Source organism: Emydura macquarii, unplaced genomic scaffold, assembly GCF_026122565.2.
Source record: "Emydura macquarii macquarii isolate MOO-44397 ecotype Brisbane River unplaced genomic scaffold, CSIRO-AGI_Emac_v2 contig_1253, whole genome shotgun sequence".
Classification (NCBI taxonomy): Eukaryota; Metazoa; Chordata; order Testudines; family Chelidae; genus Emydura; species Emydura macquarii.
The window spans coordinates 20010232-20031124 of NW_027131390.1; the positions used below are offsets into that span (position 1 = coordinate 20010232).

At 41.4% G+C, this 20893-nt stretch overlaps 1 protein-coding gene across 2 annotated transcripts in view; it reads left to right on the top strand.

The window, feature by feature from the left end:
- The first annotated feature begins 2810 nt into the window (after nt 1-2810).
- CUNH8orf48 (chromosome unknown C8orf48 homolog) overlaps nt 2811-20893 on the top strand; it is a 42793-nt gene continuing 24710 nt past the window's right edge. For both annotated transcript variants that reach the window (XM_067548297.1, XM_067548296.1), the window contains exons 1-3: nt 2811-3011; nt 8244-8509; nt 11364-11489. In XM_067548297.1, the coding sequence (XP_067404398.1) occupies nt 8299-8509; nt 11364-11489 (337 nt within the window). In that variant the 5' untranslated portion in view covers nt 2811-3011; nt 8244-8298. The remainder of the gene's footprint in view (nt 3012-8243; nt 8510-11363; nt 11490-20893) is intronic.

Below are 20893 nucleotides of genomic sequence, written 5' to 3' on the forward strand. Positions count from 1 at the left end.
TCAAAGGGTATCCTTGTGGTTTCAAGTACCTCACTTCAGCTCAGAACAAGCATGCAGTTTTATGTGACCTCAGCAGGCACTCCTTCCAACATTTCCCTAAGGACCGGGGCCCTTTGTGCACCAGGGATCCTGTACATTTGTTGGATCAAGAAGAAGGACCTGAGCCTGCATAAAACCAGGCTATTTATCCAAAAATCCTTTCTTTATCTGTTGGTCCCTGGAGAATCCAGTTTAAACTAGTATATGCTAACCACTCTCAGGGGGCTTCAAAGATGATAACAAGAGGAATTACATTAGCATCCCTCTCCTTCTAAAGGAGTTGCATATAATCCACAACAACACATACATAATTGCATTTTAATACAGTGGACCCCAAAGGTATTAAATCTAATTCAATAAAGTTTAATTTAATTCAGTAAAGTTTATCTTAATTCCATAAGGTTTGTCCAGGATGATGCAGGATACTGTCAGTCTGTCACAAGGAGTAACTCTTTTGAAATTAGTGGAATTATACCAGTGTAAGGTAGAGGAGACTCAAACCTAAGGAATCCAAGGACATGGAGGTGCAGAGGCAAGTTATTTTGAACACAGCTCAATTCTTGAACTGTGAACCCACTGTACTTTGTTTCTGACTCAGTTTGGTTGCCAGGTGCTACTTGATAAACAGATGATATCTAGATTTCAATTGAACTTACTGGAGAAATTGTAAAATTTATAACATGAACATCATAAATTCAGCTATGCAATTTTGAAAAGAACCAGGCATCATATTTCTTGGAGGTCTCTCATACATATACTTACCAAGCCTGATCCAACTTAGCTTATAAAAGCCGACAAGATCACAGTACAAAACACGATGGTCATTTCTAAAAAGGAAGCTTACCTTTTTCACAAAAGATTGTAGTCTGTCCCCATCCCATACCAGAGTTCAATGGAAGTAGCTGTGTCTTCTTTCTGCCAACCAGAGCATAATTAAAAACAGAGACTTGTTAGTCACTCCATTACTTTTACCTGTAATAAAATTATTCTTTTTTGTGTGCAGTGACTCATGACTAGAGTTCTAAATGTTTTTTTCACCATGGAATCCCTATTCCCTTCAGCGTGGCACCAGACTTATCAAATGAAGTCAGTTTTGACAAGGAGCATGTCTTCAGCCAAATATACCAGCCAAGATTACATAAACTGCATGTTTCCATAGCCTCTAGAATATGAATTAATCCTTATTTTCAAGATTCAAATAATTCTATAAAGTTCAATTCTTATCCCTTCGAAAAATTCTTCAGTTTCTCACAAATACTGGTCTGTAAAACTTTTTTCCATTGCATCCTGCTGCTCCATTTAATTCCTGTCTACTTAAACCTGTATAGTAATGATGGCTATAATATTTCATGTGTGTGTACAACTTCTGATCTGCCATGGACAACTGCCAGTCTCAAACAACACTAAGCCACAGATCAGTCCATTTCCTAATTGAAGATATGGATTAATGGAAAATCGCCATTTTCAAATGCAGTAGGCCATATCCAGTAACCCCTGAGAGACAGACATATTCTAGATCATTTTCTGTGCAATGTTTTTAAATTAAGTATTCTGTTCAAGGAGTTACAGAATCTGGGTGCTACTTGGCAGCACTTTCAGTGTTTACACAGATAAAGGAAAAAAGTAATTGTATTGATATATTTAACTCTAAACACTTCATTATCAAATTTCAAATATTTGATTTCTAAAGTTCTTGGGTTTGTCTTTCATATTTACTGAGTTTAAGTGATCATCACATTGTCTGAATTCTCATGCAATATACAATAGCAAAACCTCAGGAAGATAGTGAAAACACCTGGGGAGTATTTCATCAATGAGTTACATCAATTTTACCTATCATCAAAGTGTAGTGTGAGGCCAATGGAATTAAGTGCAATTCCCCCACTGGATAATTAATCTCATTATGAGAGCCCAATTAGTTGTCTAGGATGCTAAATGGATTACAGTTACCTGGGAAATGCATACATCTATCAAATATATCAAATATGCACTCTGATGGTTAAAGGGATATTGCAGTCTTCACGGATGGAGACATTAGAAAGCATTTGCCTATAGAAGACATTCAACAACTGTGTTAAATTTAAACATAATATATGATGAAGACATGAGCTGCAGTAAAAGCCTGACAGTGCTTCTCACATAACACTATTTATGGTTCTGTATGGAAACAACTCCAGGACATTAGTGGTAGTAAATCTTAATATCCTTTGACACAACTGGGTTGGGCCATCCATTAGGCACTTTCAAATGCTTTAAAAACAAATACCCTTCCAAAGAATGATGCTGTTCAAAATATGAACATCCAATGCACCAAATGGGAAATTACAATGAGGAACTGATCGGTTTAGGAAAGACCAACAAAAAGAATTATTTGTATCCTGTGCTTCAAATCAAATGCCTCAAATGTGAAGACCAGACCATACTTTCCCATGAATAAATGTCAGAGGAATCAACCTGTTAGAGTAATATGTTTTTGGTACCAAAATTATTAATTTAAAAGGGACTGGGTGGATCAGGATATTGAACTAAATCTTCACAATCTTTCACCTCTAGGGAAACAAATCGAATTCCGACCAGATCAGTAATCTAAAGTCATGGTCCTTTTCCATAAAAATGGGCAATGAGAAAGGACTGAATCGGAGGGAGTGGGAAGGGGGATGTCCACTAGCTGCTTGGAGGCGGCCCGGTGCTCTTCCCTTCCCTTCCGTCCTCGGCCAGCTCAGACTAAGTCCAGAGGGGCCTCTATCGCCGCAGCACCAGCGGGAGGGGAGCTGAGCCTCCACCGCGCACGGCTAGAGAACTAGGCGCCGCGACCGTGCTCGGAAGCCGGGCGGGCTCAGGAGGGGAGGTGGGCTGGGCCGGGCCGGGCCGGGCCTGGCGCCGCACGTGGGGCGGAGCTGCAGGGAGAGCAAGACAGGCCGGGCTCAGCGGCGCTGCCTGGCAACGGGAGCGGCCTGCAGGAGCAGGAGGAGGTGAGGCCGGGGTTTCCCAGTTCAGAGTCCCGTGACCCCCCTCGAGAACGGGTCTCCCCCTGCTCAGACCTAGAGCCCCTCCCCCGGTTTTGGGGCCTTCCCGTGCTCAGAATTGGAGGCTAGAACCCCGCCCCGGTTTTGCCCCCCCCCCTTGCCCCGTGCTTGGGGGTGGGCGCATAGAGCACTTCCCCCGGTTCTGGGGTCGCCCTGTGCTGGGGGGTGAGAGAGGAGGCTCAGAGCCCCTGCCCAGTTCTGGGGGTCTCCCTCTGCTCGTGGAGGGGGATATTAATGCAGGAGCCGTTGCAATATCATTGGTCTTGGATTCCTCTTGGACAGGCGGTGTGCTCTGGCCTTTTGCATCTTCCATGTGGCCTGCCCATTGGGATCAAGCCTGGTTTAGAACTTGAATGGGAAACACGCAAGCCAACACTCCAGTTTGCAGGAAGTTGTGTTGGCAGTTCATTGTGGCATAGTCCTTCCCTATGTCCTGTTGGACGTGCTGCTGTGAAAGAGGGAGTGGGCACACTGGGGTGTGCACCAAGAGATGTAATGCAGAACATGAGTATACACTAGTCTAGGTCCAGCATTGGATAGGAGCAGCAGGCCACATCCATTATTTCTTTCTCGCTTCTACACTCTAAAGCAACTGGATATAGTTGTTAGGGGTCCCCTGCTGTTTCTCTGTCAGTTCCCAGGCAGGTTCATAGACAGAAAGCAGCAGTCCAGAGTCCAAAGTGCAGGCAATGTGATGTTTATTGGGGCTAAACAAACAAGTATAAAACCATAGCCCTTCACATCAGTCAGGCTCCTTTCCCATAACCGTACCTCTATATGCTAATAGTTTCCTTCCTCTTTAACCATAGCTGTATACGCTGATAGTTTCCTTTCCCCCTAAACATAGCTCTGTATGCTTATAGAGCTCCCTCTTCCCCTAAACATAGCTCCATAGGCTGACACAGCTCCCTCCTCCCCCTTCTTTTTGGTAGGCTTAATTATACCTATAGTGCCCCACCCGATATCACCCCCTTCTAATTTATGGTCATGTTCCATTTTGGAGGGTCTTGAATCTGGGGGCTTTGGTACCACCTCTACATACCCCATGGGAAGGATGGGGAGCGAGGTTACATTTTGGCCATGGTCACTTTATGGTCCTTTAGTGTTTCTTTCTCACACCTCCCTTTACCCCACTCACTCCTCCTAACTGGTTGCTCGACCTTGCTCTGGCATCTGCCTTGAGGAGGAGTCAAAGCTTTCCTTCATTTGCACGTTCATATATCTCCTACTACACCTCAAAACATTTTAACTGTGCCTTATCTCTTCTCACAGTAATAAACACAACCAGACAGGTTTTCGGTTGGCAAGAGTTTGTTTAGTCTTTGTTTACATGTATATCTTGAAGACCTTAGCTTTCAGGCAGGCAAGCAGGCCCAGAATACCATCTCAGGCAGATACACAGACCTAAATACTTATACAAACCTAAATTGTATACAACTAATCTTAACAGTAGTCTGATTGGTTACATGGACTAGGAGGAAGTTTATCCTGAATTTGAGGATTCCTAAAGCCATAGGCTGTCAGGCCACAGGGGTCAAGCCCGAAACAATAGCCAGGAACCATAGCGTGGTGTCAAGCCAGAGTCAAATAGCCAGGAATCAGAGGGCTGGCTGAGGAGGCCAGAACAAGGCAGGGTCTTGCTCAGCAGCAGCTCAGAGATTTGCCTTGTGTTATACAAACAGCTTCCTTCCTGGTAGTCCCTCCAGGCTTAAATAGTGGGTCTGAGCCAATCAGAGGTAACAAGAGGAGCTGCCAGTCATCTCTTATCATTCATGATACTTCCCTGCAGAGAGTGGTCTACAAGGATGTATGGGGCATTGACAGTAGTGCTGCTGAGTCTGCCTGGTAGTAGCATGGAAGCATTGCCCAACTAGTGCCCTATAGACCCATGTTCAAATCCAATAAATCCTCGCACTTAGATCATGCTACTTCTTTGCTGATTTTTAATTTTAAAAGGAAGCAAACAAAATATTTCAACAAAATTAAAACAGCAATATTTAGAGTTTAGGGAAAGATATTTCTTGCCATATGAAATTTCAAGGGTCCCATACTGAGTTCATACAAGAACTGTCCTGACTTAAAATAATGTTTGGGAACAGTATCTCAAGAATTTATTATCTACGGGGTTTAGATCTTTTTTGCATTATTAGCTCATTCAGAATTGACAGAAGAAATAATGACGGACATGCCTGCAGGAGATGGACATTTGTGTTCTTAAGCATGGGAGAACAGGACCATCAGCTATTGTTGATCAGATCTTCATTCAGGGATACATACTGTAAACGAGTGCAATGCCATTGAAATCAGTGGGTTGCCAAGTGGCAGAATTTGACCCTCAGTGATATGTAGAATTTGTTTAATTAGATAGACTCATATGTTTACTTTGGCAAACTGATGGTACTAGCTAATATGTGGATGTGACGGTGTAAAGTCAGATATTTTCTTATGTACATTATAACTGTATACTTAAGACTGAGGACAAATGAAAGAATTCTAGAGGATTTACAGCACAATGATCATTATCCAGCTTGTCTCAAACAAAATGCCATAGACAATTCCCATAACTTTTTTACATAAACTATTCAAGGTTACATGATAACATTAATAGAGGTAACACTTTTATAGAGGTGTTAAGTCTCTGATCTTGTACCCATAAGCTTGAAACATGACCCATAAAATGGATTTACAAATATATTTCTGTTTAGAAATTACAAATGCCTGTATATGGACCAGGCTCAGATTAATTTGTCACACTGTTCAGCAAACTGTAATATATTTGCCTTTTTTTTTCCTGGACCTGATCCTGCGCCATGGAACTCAATGAGAGTTTTACCATTAACTTCAGTGAAAGCACAATCAAGCTCTTTGTGTTCTGGTCTTCTGTTCACCACTGTATATAGATCAGTGTTGTTAGTTGAAATTTAGGAGTGTACTTAGAACACTGAATGTAACACATAATTTGGAAATTAAATTTCTGTTTTGCAAACATTTGCTTTATGGCATTGGGAGGGTGCGTATTCAGCAAGGTTTACTAAAATCACTTTAGTTTTATAATTATGTCAGTGGGAAAAGGATCAAGCTATTGATTACATGGAGTCTGATCCTGCAGTCCTTCTGTAGGCAAAACTTCCATTGAGGTCAAAGATGGCAGTTACATACATGTTTGAATGCAAAGTTAAATAATATGGGTGAAATCCTATCTCAGTTGGAGTCAGTGGCAAGACTCCTATTGGCTTTAACGGATCCAGGATTTCACCTTACATATGTATTACAAACTGAAGCATTCTAATTAGTTGTGTGTCACTGTATTAGTTTGTGTATCTACGTTTTGCCTTCTTATTGTACCAACTTAATGTTTGTATATATGCAATGTTGAGTTTAAGTGTAGGCCCTGATCCGGTAAATACGAATATTAGTGAATAACTTTAAGCACCTGAATAGTCCCAGTGACTTCAAAAAAGCAAACTGGCAGAAGAAAACAAAATTCATATATATAATTGGTCATAGATACATTTTAAAAACTTCCTCTTGCTTATTTTATCCACTTCCACTAGGAGAGTGACCTATCTACTGTTTCCTTATTCATGAAAATTTCTGTTCCAGTATATATTTTGGGTACTCAGTGAGAATACTCATGCTTAAAATTTAAGCACCTGCATATTTGCACGATTAGGGCCTTTGTCATTTTTTCCAGCATTCTTCCTTTACAGGGGTTATTTTTTGTGAATCTGTTTTTAATTTTAAATGTGTCTATCAGTATACAGAGTTTGTTCACAAAATAAATAATTTTTAACATGGGAGTGCCTATCCCCAGAACCTGTAGCCTCCAATAAAGAAAAATAATGACTTTCTTTCCAAGGAACAATTGTTTTGTTAAATTATTATCTTTTTTTCAATAAGAGGTTGAGCTGTATTTAAATAGAGATTTGCCTTTTTTTTTTTTTTTTTTAATTTGGGCATTTGAAGTTTGGAACTGATCTGTTTTACATGAATGAATGCAAATTGGATTTAAAATGGATGGCAACTTTTATTGCTCAAGAAATGTGGGATTAATATTTTATTAAACATCCTAAATTAAAGACTAGGGAAGGAAGAGTACCTGTGAGTGCTTTATCATGTGAAGACATTCAAAAGGCGTACAAAAAACTCTGATCGGCTGCTTCTAATCCATGTTTGCTGTTCTATAACAGTACCTGAACTGTATAATGGAGCAGAGTTTTTCTACGATTAGAATGGAGGAAATGAAGGTTAGAACATAATCCTAATGAAAGAGGATAAAGGAAGCACATTTGATACTTTAAAATGTATCCATGACCAGTTATGTATGTGTGAATTGTTTTCTTCCTGCAGTTTGATTTTTGGATTGGTTTTTCTGTTTGTTTATTTTCTTTTTTCAGACTTGGAATAAATCCCCATTTATTTGATTGTATCAAGCAGTTGATGTTTTTAATGTTGTCTTTCTAACTTTCAAAACATAAAGCTGAGTTGTCCAAGGATGCTTTGTATTTCTGTGTGTTCAATGAGAGGGATAAAAATCCACAGCAACATAATTCCAATTTCTTAATCATTTTTTCATATTCATATGAAAAAATATTACCCATAATTCAGTGTAAATTCTTAATACTGTGGTTGCATAATTTCTTTTTAAAGTTCTGTTATGAAAGGTAAGCTATAAAAAATTACGCTATAGAAGGCAGTCGTTATAAAAGGTGATAGTCTAAATTCCTTACTCGGGTACAACCTTATTTACACTTCAGGAGTAGCTCTTCTATGAATAGGGTTGGTAAAAAGTGGTTGTCTGTTTTTACTCAGGCAAAATGTCCTTTGACATTTTGTGAGAATTTTGCCTAAGTAAGGAATTCATAACTTGGCCTAAGTCTATTCATAAACCTGTAAAAAGTAATTTTAGAAATTGTCTGGTTCTTGACATTTTTAGAAATTAAATTACATTGTCTTATGGTAGTTTTGATACCAATAAACTTCAAGTATATAGTTCAATCTTTTGCAAGCAGCTACAGTGATAAGCCACATTTTGTACAGTTATGCCTGAAATAATGAGCTGCATTTATCTGCAGTATTATGTTAAAGGGCAATGTACATCTGTAATAGTCCAGTTGAATATTTCCAGAGCCATGTGTTACCAAATCTCTTGTGGATTTTTTTTTAAATTATTTTTAGTACTATACTTTGGTGACCAGCTGGATTGACTACTTGGTGCTTTGAAGAGAAGCAGATGGAATTGGGCCAGAGATACAGCACTACTGTTTCAGACTATTCTGAGGATACATTTGAGTCCTTCAGTGAGGAGCAGGAGGAGGAGGAAGCCTGCAGGCAATATGAAAGTGAACTATTTGAATCTTATTGTTCCACAGAGGAGTCGGAGTGGCCTGCTGTATCTGTTATATCTGAAAGTGTATGGCAGTCAGCAAGACAGGATGATGAAGGTATGCAAAGTTTCTGGGCATTTGAGTCAGTCCTCCACCCGATTTTAAAGTTACAGAGAAGTTACAAAGTTACAAATCAGCTAAAATAAAATAATTACATCCAATTTTCTTGCTGTGCAAAACAACAGAATCCTCAAGCATTGACTTCCTCAGCCATATCTGTAATTTTGCTGAATCAAGACTTCATGGAGAATACATCAGGAGGTATAATGTACCAAATTGATATTTAGGTATGGAAGCCCTTATTCAATCTTCCTGTGTGCTGGAGTTTTGTTGATATGATAAATAGATCTTAAAGATACCTTGACTGTATCTCAATACCAGAAAAGTAGCAAGACTGTAAAATAGTTTCCCAAGGGAATAGTGGAAGCTCCATCACTAGGGACTAGACTGGATAAAGACCTAAAAATACACTATTTGCACTGTTATTGTAACCATGTTGGTCTTAGGTATGGGAGAGAGAGGATGGTTGAGATAATATCTTTTATTGGACCAATTTCAGTTAATGGAAGAGAGAAGCTTTCGAATTACACAGAACTCTTCTCCAGAGCTCTGTGTAGCTCAAAAACTTATCTCTTCCACCATCAGAAGTTGGTCCAATAAAAGATATTATCTCACCCACCTTATTATTCTAAAAATATACTGTGACATTAACAAACCTACAACAGGTAAGAGTAAAAGAAGCAGGGAGATGAGGATAAAACAACTGATCTGATAGGCATCTTCCATTTTTGACATTTTGGCTGTGTTTCCTATCCTCCTCCTGCAGTCTCCTTTTCTACCCTTTTGTCTGGTCTGGGAGATGCAGTGGTGACTTCAAGCTGATCAGCTGCTATTTTTGAAACCTGTCACATTCTCTTGGTATAAGGGCTTGTCCACTCTAAGATAAATAATTTATTTTTAAATTGTGTTAACTAAAGTGGTTTAACTAACATGTTTTAAAAACTAATATAGACAGAGTAAGTTGTATTTTAACTTGTGTTAGTGGTTTATATCATAAACCATCCTCCCACCTTGGGTTCACCTTGACCAGCTAACACATATTAAAATATAGTTAGCCCTGTATACCCTAGAATTTTAAAATGTGTTAGTTTAAAACATTAGCTAACATACGCCTTTATCCTAATGCACCTTAGGATATGTCTACACTGCAATAAAAGACCCATGGCAAAGCCACAGCTGGTGCGGGTCAGCTGACTTGGGCTTGGGGGACTCAGGCTGCTAGGCTAAAAATTGCATTTTAGACATTCGAGGTGGGGCTGGAGTTGGAGCCTGGGTTTGAAACCCCACAAGAGGGTGGGTCTCAGTGTTCAGGCTCCAGCCCTAGCCTGAACATCTACACTGCAAGCTTGAATCAATTGAACTGGGCTCTGAGATTTGGTGCTTTTTCCAGTGTAGACATATCCTTAGTGTCTTTCCTTCCCTCCTGACCCAAAAATACATTTGTCCTTTCTCTCTACAAAAGTAACTAGTGATGCTACAGTTAAGGATCAACCATAAAAATTATTTAGGCATGCAAGCTCCTTACTATAGGCCAATTTCTGCCTTTGGATTCACATGTCTTAAATGGAAACCATGTGTACCCAAGGGCAGAATTTAGCCTTATAGATCAATGTTTCAAAGATCTGCGTAATGAGATAATGTTTGCCTTGGTGACTTGTTCATGCTGCATTATATAAGTGTCTTCTTCTTCTAGTCTTAATCTCATCTGTATGGGGTCAGCTCTTCTAGTGCTTTCATCCAGGAAATGCCCTTGTTCATATGGGGCATATTAAGGACTCATTTAATGGATTTCTTTGGCAGTTTTACAGCCAGCTGCCAGCCTGACACCATTCCTCCTCCTTTTTCAACCAGGCTTGGGACCAGCTGTGATGGAATTTAAGTGAACTGTCTGATGTGTTAAATTTAGTAATTTGGTTCTGGATCATTGGTTTACTTTTTCTGCAGAAGATTTTTTTTTTAATCTTTAAGTGCTCTTTATACAGCCAGAACAGCATATTCAGAGGAATAATCATCCAGGACACAAAAGTAAAATATAGAAGAAATTGACTAGTTAAAAAGGAATACATATAAAAAGTGAGAAGGCCTTTTCTTGTAAAGAAAGGGAAAACATGCAAAATTTGACAGTTTTCTACTGTGTTGTATGCCTGTCTTAGGGCAGGTCTCTGCTTAAAATGCTGCATTGGCAATGCTGCACTGCTGTAGCACTTTAATGAAGATGCTTTGTGCCGATGGGAGAGAGGCCTCCCATTGGCATAGCTAGGCCATGTCTATACCTACAGCGCTGCAATGGCGCAGCTGTACTGATACGGTTGGGCTGCTGCAGTGCGTCTGGTGAAGATGCTCTATGCTGATAAGAGAGAGGTCTCCCGTCAGCATAAAAAAACTACCTCTGCAAGCAGCAGGAGCTATGTCTCCCACTGACATAGCATTGTGCACACGAGCGTGTATGTCAGTATAACTTATGTCGCTTGGGGGTGGAATATTTAAGGGGACTCAGTAACTTGCAGAAGGGACTCTGCATTGTGCAGATTTAGCCCTAAGTTTCAGTCTCTGAAAGTTTCTCTTTGTGTATCCTACACCATATTTTTCTGATCTTTTTAGAAAAGAACAATCTAAGATGTTCTTATTTTTATGTAGTAGAAATTCAGTAATTTCTGAAGATGAAAATCCACAGATTTCCTTCATTTGCTCCTTTGTCTTTGAGTTTCTTTTCTTACATCTAGGCAGTGTTCCATTTCACAGAGGGAAATTCAGTAACATCCAGGAAGATAATTCTTTGGCTTCTCCATTTGGTTTTACTTTGTCTCACTTCTGTTCTTTCAACAATGCACTTTTTATTATATTTTTATAGGCGATCAGTCTGAGTTATTAGACTCTGCAACTATAGAAAAAGATTTGACTGGAAAATGGATCAGCCATCTCAAAAATAAAGACGCTAACATTAAGCAAGGCAAATCTATCATCAAAACACATACAAGTGAGTTCAAAACCCGTATTAAAATCATTGCTCTTTAAACCTGAATTTTTGATATGTTAGCGAGTATAGTTTCAAGTCTTGCCAATAAATGAAAAAAACACAATTTTTTTCTTTCATTCCTCCTGTAAGTTCATGTTTTACAGGCACCCGTTTGCCTTCAGCTGCTTGTATGACTTGATCTGTGAAATAGTGATATCAGAGACCCACAGACCCCTTAGTCATTACAGCTGCTTGACATTTTTTTACATTTAGATTTGACAAAATTTCAATTTTGATTTAAAAAAACCTTCAAAATTCTGATGCAATTTTTTTAACCATCTATAGAGCTGGTTGGAATTTTTTGTTTTTTCAAAAAATTTTGTTTCAGTTACATTTTGTTTAATGAAATGTACATTCCCCTCCCCGCCAAAATGGTTCTGTTGGCTATAATATTAGCTGCTCCTAGCCTGTGATGATTTTGTTCCTCTCCTATACTACAGGTGGCAGTAGTGTTCCCGCTGAATTAAAACAATTGAACAACATAAAAATTGAACAACATAATAGCTTTAACCAAGACAATGTAGTATTATATAGGTAGAGAGAGAGGAATGCTATTTGTATCTGCTTGGCATGCCTACAAGAGTGCTGTCTTCAGGGATTGATGCTTAAGTCCTCTCAAGTTTTTCCATGAAGGAGGTCAGAGCCGCTGTTTTTTAATTAAAAAAAAAAAAAATCATGAAACAGGGTCTTGACCAACAATAACTGAAGTAAAAGTGGATTTTCTTGAATGAACAAACTCAAAAGTTTTGTGGGTCATCCGTAAGGCCCTGCTCCATCAATCAGATTTCAGCCAAGGGGAGTCCTAGGTGCCTGGGTCCCCAACCCTTTTTAAACCCTCTTTATTCACTATAAAGATGCAAAAAGGAAGAAAGAAAGGGCACAAATCCAATTTAAAAAAACCCTTTATAGGTCACTCTTAAGTGTGTGGCCAGTAGCCACACAGCTGTGAGTCAGACTTCCTGACTCCCAGTCTGTAGCTCTGACTGTTCTACTACAGAATTCAGGAACGCCATATATGACAGTGTGCTGAGATGTATCTACCCTGCCATACTTGGTGGAGAATGCAGGCAACGATCGGAACCTGCTAAAAGATCCAGATAAGGAGGAACAGATGAGGAAACCCCCAAGGCTGCTATGGAGATGGAGAAGCTCCTGAAGTGGATGCTGGAGATCCAGCAGCAGCAAGTGGCCCAACAACAGCAGCAGCAGATCCAGCAGCTGCAACAGATTGTTCCAGCAACAGCTCCAGATGGCCCAGCATCAGGAGCAACCATGGCAGTTAATCTAGGAGCTAGCTGCCCAACACCAGGTGCAGCAGGAGCACCTGGTTCAACAGATGATAATGCTGCTGCAACCCTAGACTTGCCCCGGCAGGACCAGAGGCAGAGAATGTCTTGGCAGGGCTACCGGTACATCTCACCAAGATGAGGCCCAGCGATGATCCAGAGGCATTCCTCGTCACTTTTGAGCAGGTCACCATTGCTGCTTGATGGCCCCCAGAGTACTGACCACCTTGGTGGTTCCATATTTAACCAGACCGATGCAGACTGCCTACCATAACTTGGATCCTTGCAAAGCACTCGATTACCCCAGGGTGAAGACTGACATATTGTACCACACTGGCATTAGCCCTGAGAGCTATCAACAGTGGTTCTGCCATGAATGGTATCCCCTGGAGCCCAACCCCAGGTGGTGGGTCAGTGCATTTGGGGCTATTGCTAGAGATAGCTAAACCCAGAGAAGTTGACTGGGGCCCAAGTGGTGGAGGCAGTAGCCTTGGAACAATTCACCAATATCCTCCCCACTGGGGGAAAAGAGTGGATGCAATGGGATTGCCCTGCAGACTTTGCTGAGGTGGTGTCCTTGATGGAGGACTACCTGACTGTCAAAAGACCTGAACAGCAAAACCCTAAACCAGGGAGCCTGGGGGTCAGGGGCCAGACCACTGATCAAGGGCAGCATGGGTTTGACATGGGGATGGCCCTGGAACAAACCTGGACCACCTCCAACCACCAGCTCATGGTGGGGTCTAAGCCACTGCTCTGCCCTCACCTGGTGGACCTGGGATACTGTGACCCAACGCATGAATGGGAATGCACAAAAGCCGATCTTATGAGGGTGGCTAAGAGGGGCACTTCTGATGTGTTTGCCCTTTTATGGACTGCAGCTATGGCCAGGCATGGGTGGTGGGCCACCGGGCCTGGAAAAGGGGCCTGGCCAAACTTCTGGTCCCCCTACAGGTGAACGGCACCCCGGTGATTGCCCTCGTCGATCAGGTTGCAATCAGACGCTGGTCAGGGCTAACATGGTGAAATCCCTGGACCTGGCGGGTGCTCCTATCCACATGCAATGCATCCCTGGGGATGTACAATAGTACCAGACCACCAGGGTGAACCTTGAGGCGGGGCACCACGATGAAGTGAGCCGGGGCACAAGTGACTGCCACCCAGCTGCGAGGCCAGCTCACGAGACACAGGAGGCTGCCACCGGGCTCCCACCTGGGAGCTGGGACCTGGCAGGAAGCGGGGGGCTGCTGCCCGCCTCCCAGCTGGGAGCTGTGAGTGGGTGGGAAGCGGGGGGCTGCCGCCTGCCTTCCCCAGAAGCCAAGAGCTGCCTCTCACCTCCCATCTGGGAGCTGGGACCAGGTGGAAAGCGGGCTGCTGCCACCCGTCTTCCCCAGAAGTCGGCAGCTGCCACCCACCTCCCCTTCACTCTGTTTTTCCCTGGGTACCTCCTGCCTGTGTCTTGCGTACCCCCAGGGGTATGTGTACCACAGGTTGAGAAACTATGATCTAAATTGATGTCAGAATTGTGCCGCCTATTGAATATACAAGCTCTCAAAATGTCAGTGTACCCCTCATAAATTGACGGCCTAGTGGAGAGGTTCAATGGAACCCTGAAGGTCATGCTCAAGAAGTTGGTGGATGATGACCTACGGCAATGGGACAAGCTGCTTCCTGTGCTGTTATTTGTGGTGCATGAGATCCCCCAAACCTGTACGGGGTTCTCCCCATTTGAATTCCTTTATGGGAGACAGTCCAGGGGGGTCCTGGACCTGCTCCAAGAGACCTGGGAGGAGCAGGAGTCCAGGACCAGGCCTTTCCCACCGCATAGTCATCCCACCCCAGGCAGCATAGAGCCACCAGCCCAGGGCAGAAGGTCCAAGACCACCATTGTCCGCTTCCCAAAAGGATGTGGGAAGTGGTCTCGACGGAGCTTGTGGTGATGCTTGTCCTGGGAGTCGTGGAGCAAATGGTAGAGCCTGAAATCCTGGTCATAACTTCAAAATGGTCAATGTCATCTAATGATTCGATGCCTATCCCGATGCCACAGGTAGATGAGCTGCTGGAACGGCTGGGAAGTGCTAAATTTTTATTGTCTAGACTTGACCAAGGGGTACTGGCATATACCCCTAACCCCGATGTCCCGAGAGAAGATGGCCTTCCTTATGCCATGCAGTTCATACCAGTTTGTCACCATGCTGTTTGGACTGCATGAGGCCACAGCCATGTTCCAACAGCTGATGGATTGATTGCTGCAGCTGCACAACCAGTATGTGGCCGCATACATTGATGACATCATAGTCTACAGCTTCATTTGTGAGGAAAAACCTACAGCACTTCACCACCGTGTCGTGAGCCTTCAGAGAAGTGGGATTCACAGCAAACCCAGCTAAGTGCCACCTCGGGCAAAAGGAGGTGACATACTTGGGAGGTAGGGAGGGGGCAGTTGCTCCCATTGGTGGACAAGGTGTAGGCCCTGTGGGACTGCCTAGTTTCTACAACCAAAAAGTAGGTGAGGCAGTTCCTCGGGTTGGTGGAGTGCTATCAGCGCTTCATACCAGAGTTCTCCACAATAGCTGCCTCCCTCTCAGATCTCACAAAAAACTCGACTGTGAAAAGTCCAGTGGTTGAAAGACTGTGAGAGGGGCTTCCATATCCTAAAGGAGCGACTAACCCAAGACCCAGTCTTGTTTCATCTGGACTTTTCAAAACCCTTCATTCTCCAGATGGATATCTCAGAAATCAGGTTTGGGCAGTACTGTCACAAAAGCTGGACGAGGAGAAACATCCCGTGCTCTGTCTAAGATGGAAACTGTTCCCCCGGGAGACTAAATATTCAACGATCGAGAAGGAGGCCTTCTCAGTGAAGTGGGTGATCGAGGCCCTGTGGTATTATCTGCAAAGGAGCCCCTTTCGCCTTGTCACTGTCCATGCACCCCTCCGGTGGATCAACACCATGAAGGACACGAATGCCTGGATTATGTGGTGGCACCTCTTCTTCCAACCCTGTGAGTTCAGCATGTTACATCATCCAGGTAGGGCCCACGCTAATGCAGACTTCTTCTCCCAGGTTAGAGGGGAGAATGAAGGGGGAGGGCCTTCACTAGGCCTTATCCTGAGAGGAAGGATGTGTGACGGGGCGTATCTACTCTGCAAAAGACAGTCACAAATGTTGTTTTGTGGATCATGTATCATCAATAGACACTGAGGATTTATCTGGGGCATCCCTATTTTTAAAATAGATCAGAATCATATAGTTCTCTCATTTAGAAAGATCTTTATACTGTTGAGCCCATGAACTTGTGCTCATTTAAGGAGTGATAAACAATAATATAGCATTAAAGAAATCTTTCATCTCTGATTTGTTTTTTTTTCCCTCAGGGTTGGGGTTCGGCAGGTTTAATTTTTTGCATCCATAATTATATTTATCACGAGTGCAGTGAAGGGAAAAAGGGAAAGGAGGCAAAGGTGAGAGGAGAGAGAGACTTTTTCATTTGCTGCTGTTGACAAATGTATATTCCACTTGGAGTTAATAAATGCTGTAGTCTGTAGCCATGGGAGCCTCTTATTGTTTTGTCAACTTCCAGACTATCTTGATTATTTCTTAATTGTTTTTATACATAATTGAAGATGAGCTCATCTAGTACTAGACTCCTGTATAATTAATGTCCCTTCAGTAAACTTAGTGAAATTCTATCAGTGTACACACTGATATATTACTCTTCAGGTAAAGTAGCAAAAATTTTCCAAATCTTACCGGTGACATTGTTAGATAAGAATAAATCACATACATGCCCATGGGAATGTCCTGACATACAATCTTTTATGCATCCGACGAAGTGGATTTCTGCCCACGAAAGCTGATGCCCAAATAAATTCGTTAGTCTGTAAGGTGCCACAGGACTCTTGCTGTTTTGCTAAAAATAGACTAACATGGCTACCCTTCTGGAACTCAGTCTTATGTTTTAAGCTGTAGTTTTCCTTCTTTAAGGTTCCAAATAAAACTTGGATGTTTGCTTCTCTCTTTATTATTCTTTCCTTCCTACCTCCTTAGCCTGTTTTATTGAGTAGATACTCTTCTGAACTGTCTGCTAATTATACATAAAAAGACGTCATAGACCTATAAAAAATGACTAACGTTAACTATAAAATTTACCATGAAAATCAACAGTTCCTAAACTGCAAATATCTGTATTTCTGAAAGTTCAACTGGGAGAGTTTAATAAAAAGGTTTAGACAAGTGCTTAATTTAGAAGTCTAATCTCACCTCTGTGGGCTTGTCTACACTAAGCTTTTTTGCGTAAAATTTCTCCCAAATGGTATCACTGCATCAGTTGAAGCAAAAGTGAGAGCTCTAATATCCATTTTAGCCGCTGGGTTGTCTGGAGCTGCTCTGAGCAAGGTTTGATGAAGTGGTGGTTATAATACCCTTGGCCAGTCAACTGCCATGGATTGAGCTGCACCAGTGGTAGCAACACAGGGAAGTTTTAGAGTAAAAAAGGCTAATGTAGATACAAGTAGTGAGTACATGTAAACTTCTATTGTCAGTGGGGTATGTTTTGTGTATATGCATAAAGGAGAGCACAGAGACCTATTTCTGTGCATCAGAGGATTTTTTTTTTACCTGGCCTCATATATTCCGATCTGCTAAATAGATCTAGTTTTTCATTTTTTGTGCACAGGTTTCCATGTGTCCAAGCATTAATTTTTGACATATTTAAAACACTAAACAACTGGGTTTTAATGAGCTGTAAGGATGAGAGGCAAACCATGAGAATCTTGTGCTGGTGGATAGCCTTTTCCATCTGAGGACCTCTCAGCATATAACATGCATTAATGAATTACCCACCCACCACACAGGGATATAGTGATGTTTATTATCTCCATTCTAGAGATAGGAACTAAGGCACAAAGAGAATTGAATGACTTTCCAAGGTCACACAACAAATCTGAAGTAGTGCCAGAAAGAGATCCCAGATCTTTGTACTTTGCCTTTGCTGTAATCACTCATCCATGATTCCTGTCCTCTGTGCTCTCAAGAAAAGCAAAACAATGCAGAACAGTTAAAACTGACACTACCTGTTGTATTTAGGTATGGCAAATACATGAAGGGTTGCATGGAACACATAGAAACATAGGAGGTGTCACATGAGAGCGAACTAGTCGGTTACGTTGTCTCTGGTTGATATTCTGGTTCTGATGCCAGCCCCAAGTAAACAGGCTTGTCATAAGAGGGGGTTCAAGGGGCAGCTTTTGCTGATGGAACCCCCACCCTCCCACACACGGGCTGTGGATCAGCAGCAGACTACACTGCTCAGAGAAGGGATGTTTGGACAGTAAATCACACACATTGTCAAAATCCAACGACTGTACACCTGGACCCACTATCTGCCCTCCAAAACCATGGATTACAGTTCTGCCACAGAAGGAGGTGTGGAGTTCCTGCATGAGCCCCCAGCAACCTGCTCCACTATATTGGACAGGACGGGGAAGGAATTCTATTCCAGAATTCTGTTCCAGTTTGAATTGCAAGATATTTTTTTGTACTGCATTGGCTTATAGATGACAGTCAGAGAAAAGGAGAGATATCCCCCTCAGAATGTTCTTGATTGTGCAATATGATTTCAAGGGTCTACTTCTTGACCAGATTCACCCTATCCGCTCTGAGATGGCCAGTTTGTTCCTTGAAGCACGAGGGGTACATACATTTGAATTCCCTGCATGAGCTGCACACAATTGACCTAGTTAAGAGCACAGAGCCAGCCTTCTCTTTTAATCTGTCTCCTATTAGTTTCTTCAACAATTTTATTGCTGTCAGGTAAAATAATTATAGCATCTTTCATCCAAACAGATCTCCAAGCACTTCACAAATATGTACAGCACCATTGAAATCTAGCCACCTCTGAGTTAAACTTCTAGTGCACAACCAAGGGCTGCAAGGAAAAGTGGAGAATTTCTATGTCCTTTGCTACTCTGGAGTTCAGACTAAATGATCACAATGGTGCCTTTTGGCCTTAGAAACTATGAGTTTATAAACCCCTAGCTTTACAAAAAGTGCTAGATCTTTAATGTCCTTGGAGATACAATAAAGCAAAGACCTTGGTAGTGTCTAATCTGAAAGATCTTGATTCTGCAAGGTGCTGAGTGCCTTCAATTCCGGTTGACATCAGCCTTAACTTAACCTGGCAGGAGGCATTCACACCTTACCAGTGGTGGCTCCAAATGATCAAGTACTTATATTTAATAATAGTAACCTGATTTACCAGATAGCCCATAGCTGTTCTATAGTATATACACAAATATTGTGAACTCCTTTTTTACTTACTAGGAATGCAGCCTGTTAATATACATCTGAACTGTCTATTTATTTAGACAATTTTTAAAATCTTACCTTGATATGCAGAGTTAAAATCCTTCTGAAAAGTACTTATCACTCAAGCATGGGTGCTGCTTTTCACAATTAACTTTCCTTTACCCATTTTACAATTTCTCTTTAAAATATCAAAAATTAGTAGAGCCAAATAACAAAATGCTTGCCAAGTTTCTAGTGTTAAATCAAAGTCTGATTTGAATGATAAAAAGTGCAAAATAAATCCAATACTGGTAAACTAAATTTCCTTTTATTTTCACTTATATGACACTCGAACTGTTTTTTTCTAAATGCATTTCCATGTGGAAAGCAAAATCCATGGAGGTCAGTGCGTTATAAACCACAAAGCAGGGTTTAAAATATAAACACAGCGACTTGCTTATTTACATGGTGCGTGCTGAATGCCAGTATAATAAGGGGGCTGGGTGATCCAGTTTGTTGTGCTTGAATTCCCCCATGTTCAATGTTTTATGATCTCATGAAGTATGTAAAATACAGTTCTAATTTGATTCCCCCGTCCAAGACCTGAAAATAAGGGTTTGGGGATGACCCAACATTCAGGGTCCTGGGAAACCAAGGATCAGTGAAGCACTTTTCTAGAACAGTAATTGGCACTGTCAGGGATTGTTTGTAGACAGATACACAGTGACATTTACATCTGCCATCACAAATGGAGAGTGAGCATTCAAGCATGTCTAGCCTACAGATGGAAAGAAGAGAGAAAAGATAGAGAAAAAATTGTATTAAAACTGAATACTTATATTGAACCCTCTGTGTATGCCCTTTCTTAGCATGTGAAAGACAGGCAAACACTGTACATAATGCTGGAGTCTGAAAGGACTAGAGATTAATAACAATGTACAATGGTGTGGAAGACTAGTTTTTACAAATGTACAGTATGTAATAACTTAGCTCATTCATTTTTATTAGCTGCCTCTTATTTCAGTAAAATTTGAGTCCAAGATTCTCCATTTTAAAAAAATAGTATGACATTGATGGCGTCTGCTGAGACATTAAATCAGTGATTTATGATATGCTGTGCAGCTGAGAGTCCGAGATCCCATGCTTATTTAAAGGAATAAGGGACAACTCCACCGTCCTTGTCAACATTCCTTTTCACAATAAATTAGAATCTTATTCATAGATTCCAAGGCCAGAAGGGACCATGGTGATCATCTCTAGTCTGACTTCCTGCATAGCACAGACCATAGAACATCCTCAAAATAATTCCTTTTTGAACTAGAGTATATCTTCTAGAAAAAACATTGTCTTGATTTAAAAATTACCAGTGATAGAGAATCCAGCACAACCCTTGGTAGGTTGTTTCAGTGGTTAATTACCTTGACTGTTAAAAGTTTATGCCTTATTTCCGGTCCATATTTGTCTAGCTTCAACTTCCAACCATTAGATCTTGCTTCTAGAGGGTTCTAAAGATATTTGTTTTAATGTCCAAAGGTGAGCATGAGCTATTGCTGGGTTCATGGCAACTGATGTGTCTGCATAGTCTGAAATAACATATGCTGATGTAAATCAGAAGTAATGCCATTTAAGTTAATGGGGTTAGGCTGGTTCTAAAATGGTGTGAATTGTGGACCGAACACCTATATTTTGTTTTATTAAAATTTAATATATAACTTGGTAAAGTGCTGTGAGATAGCTGGCATATGAAAGGTGCTGTTTCAAAATACATATAATTCCATTTTAATTCAAAT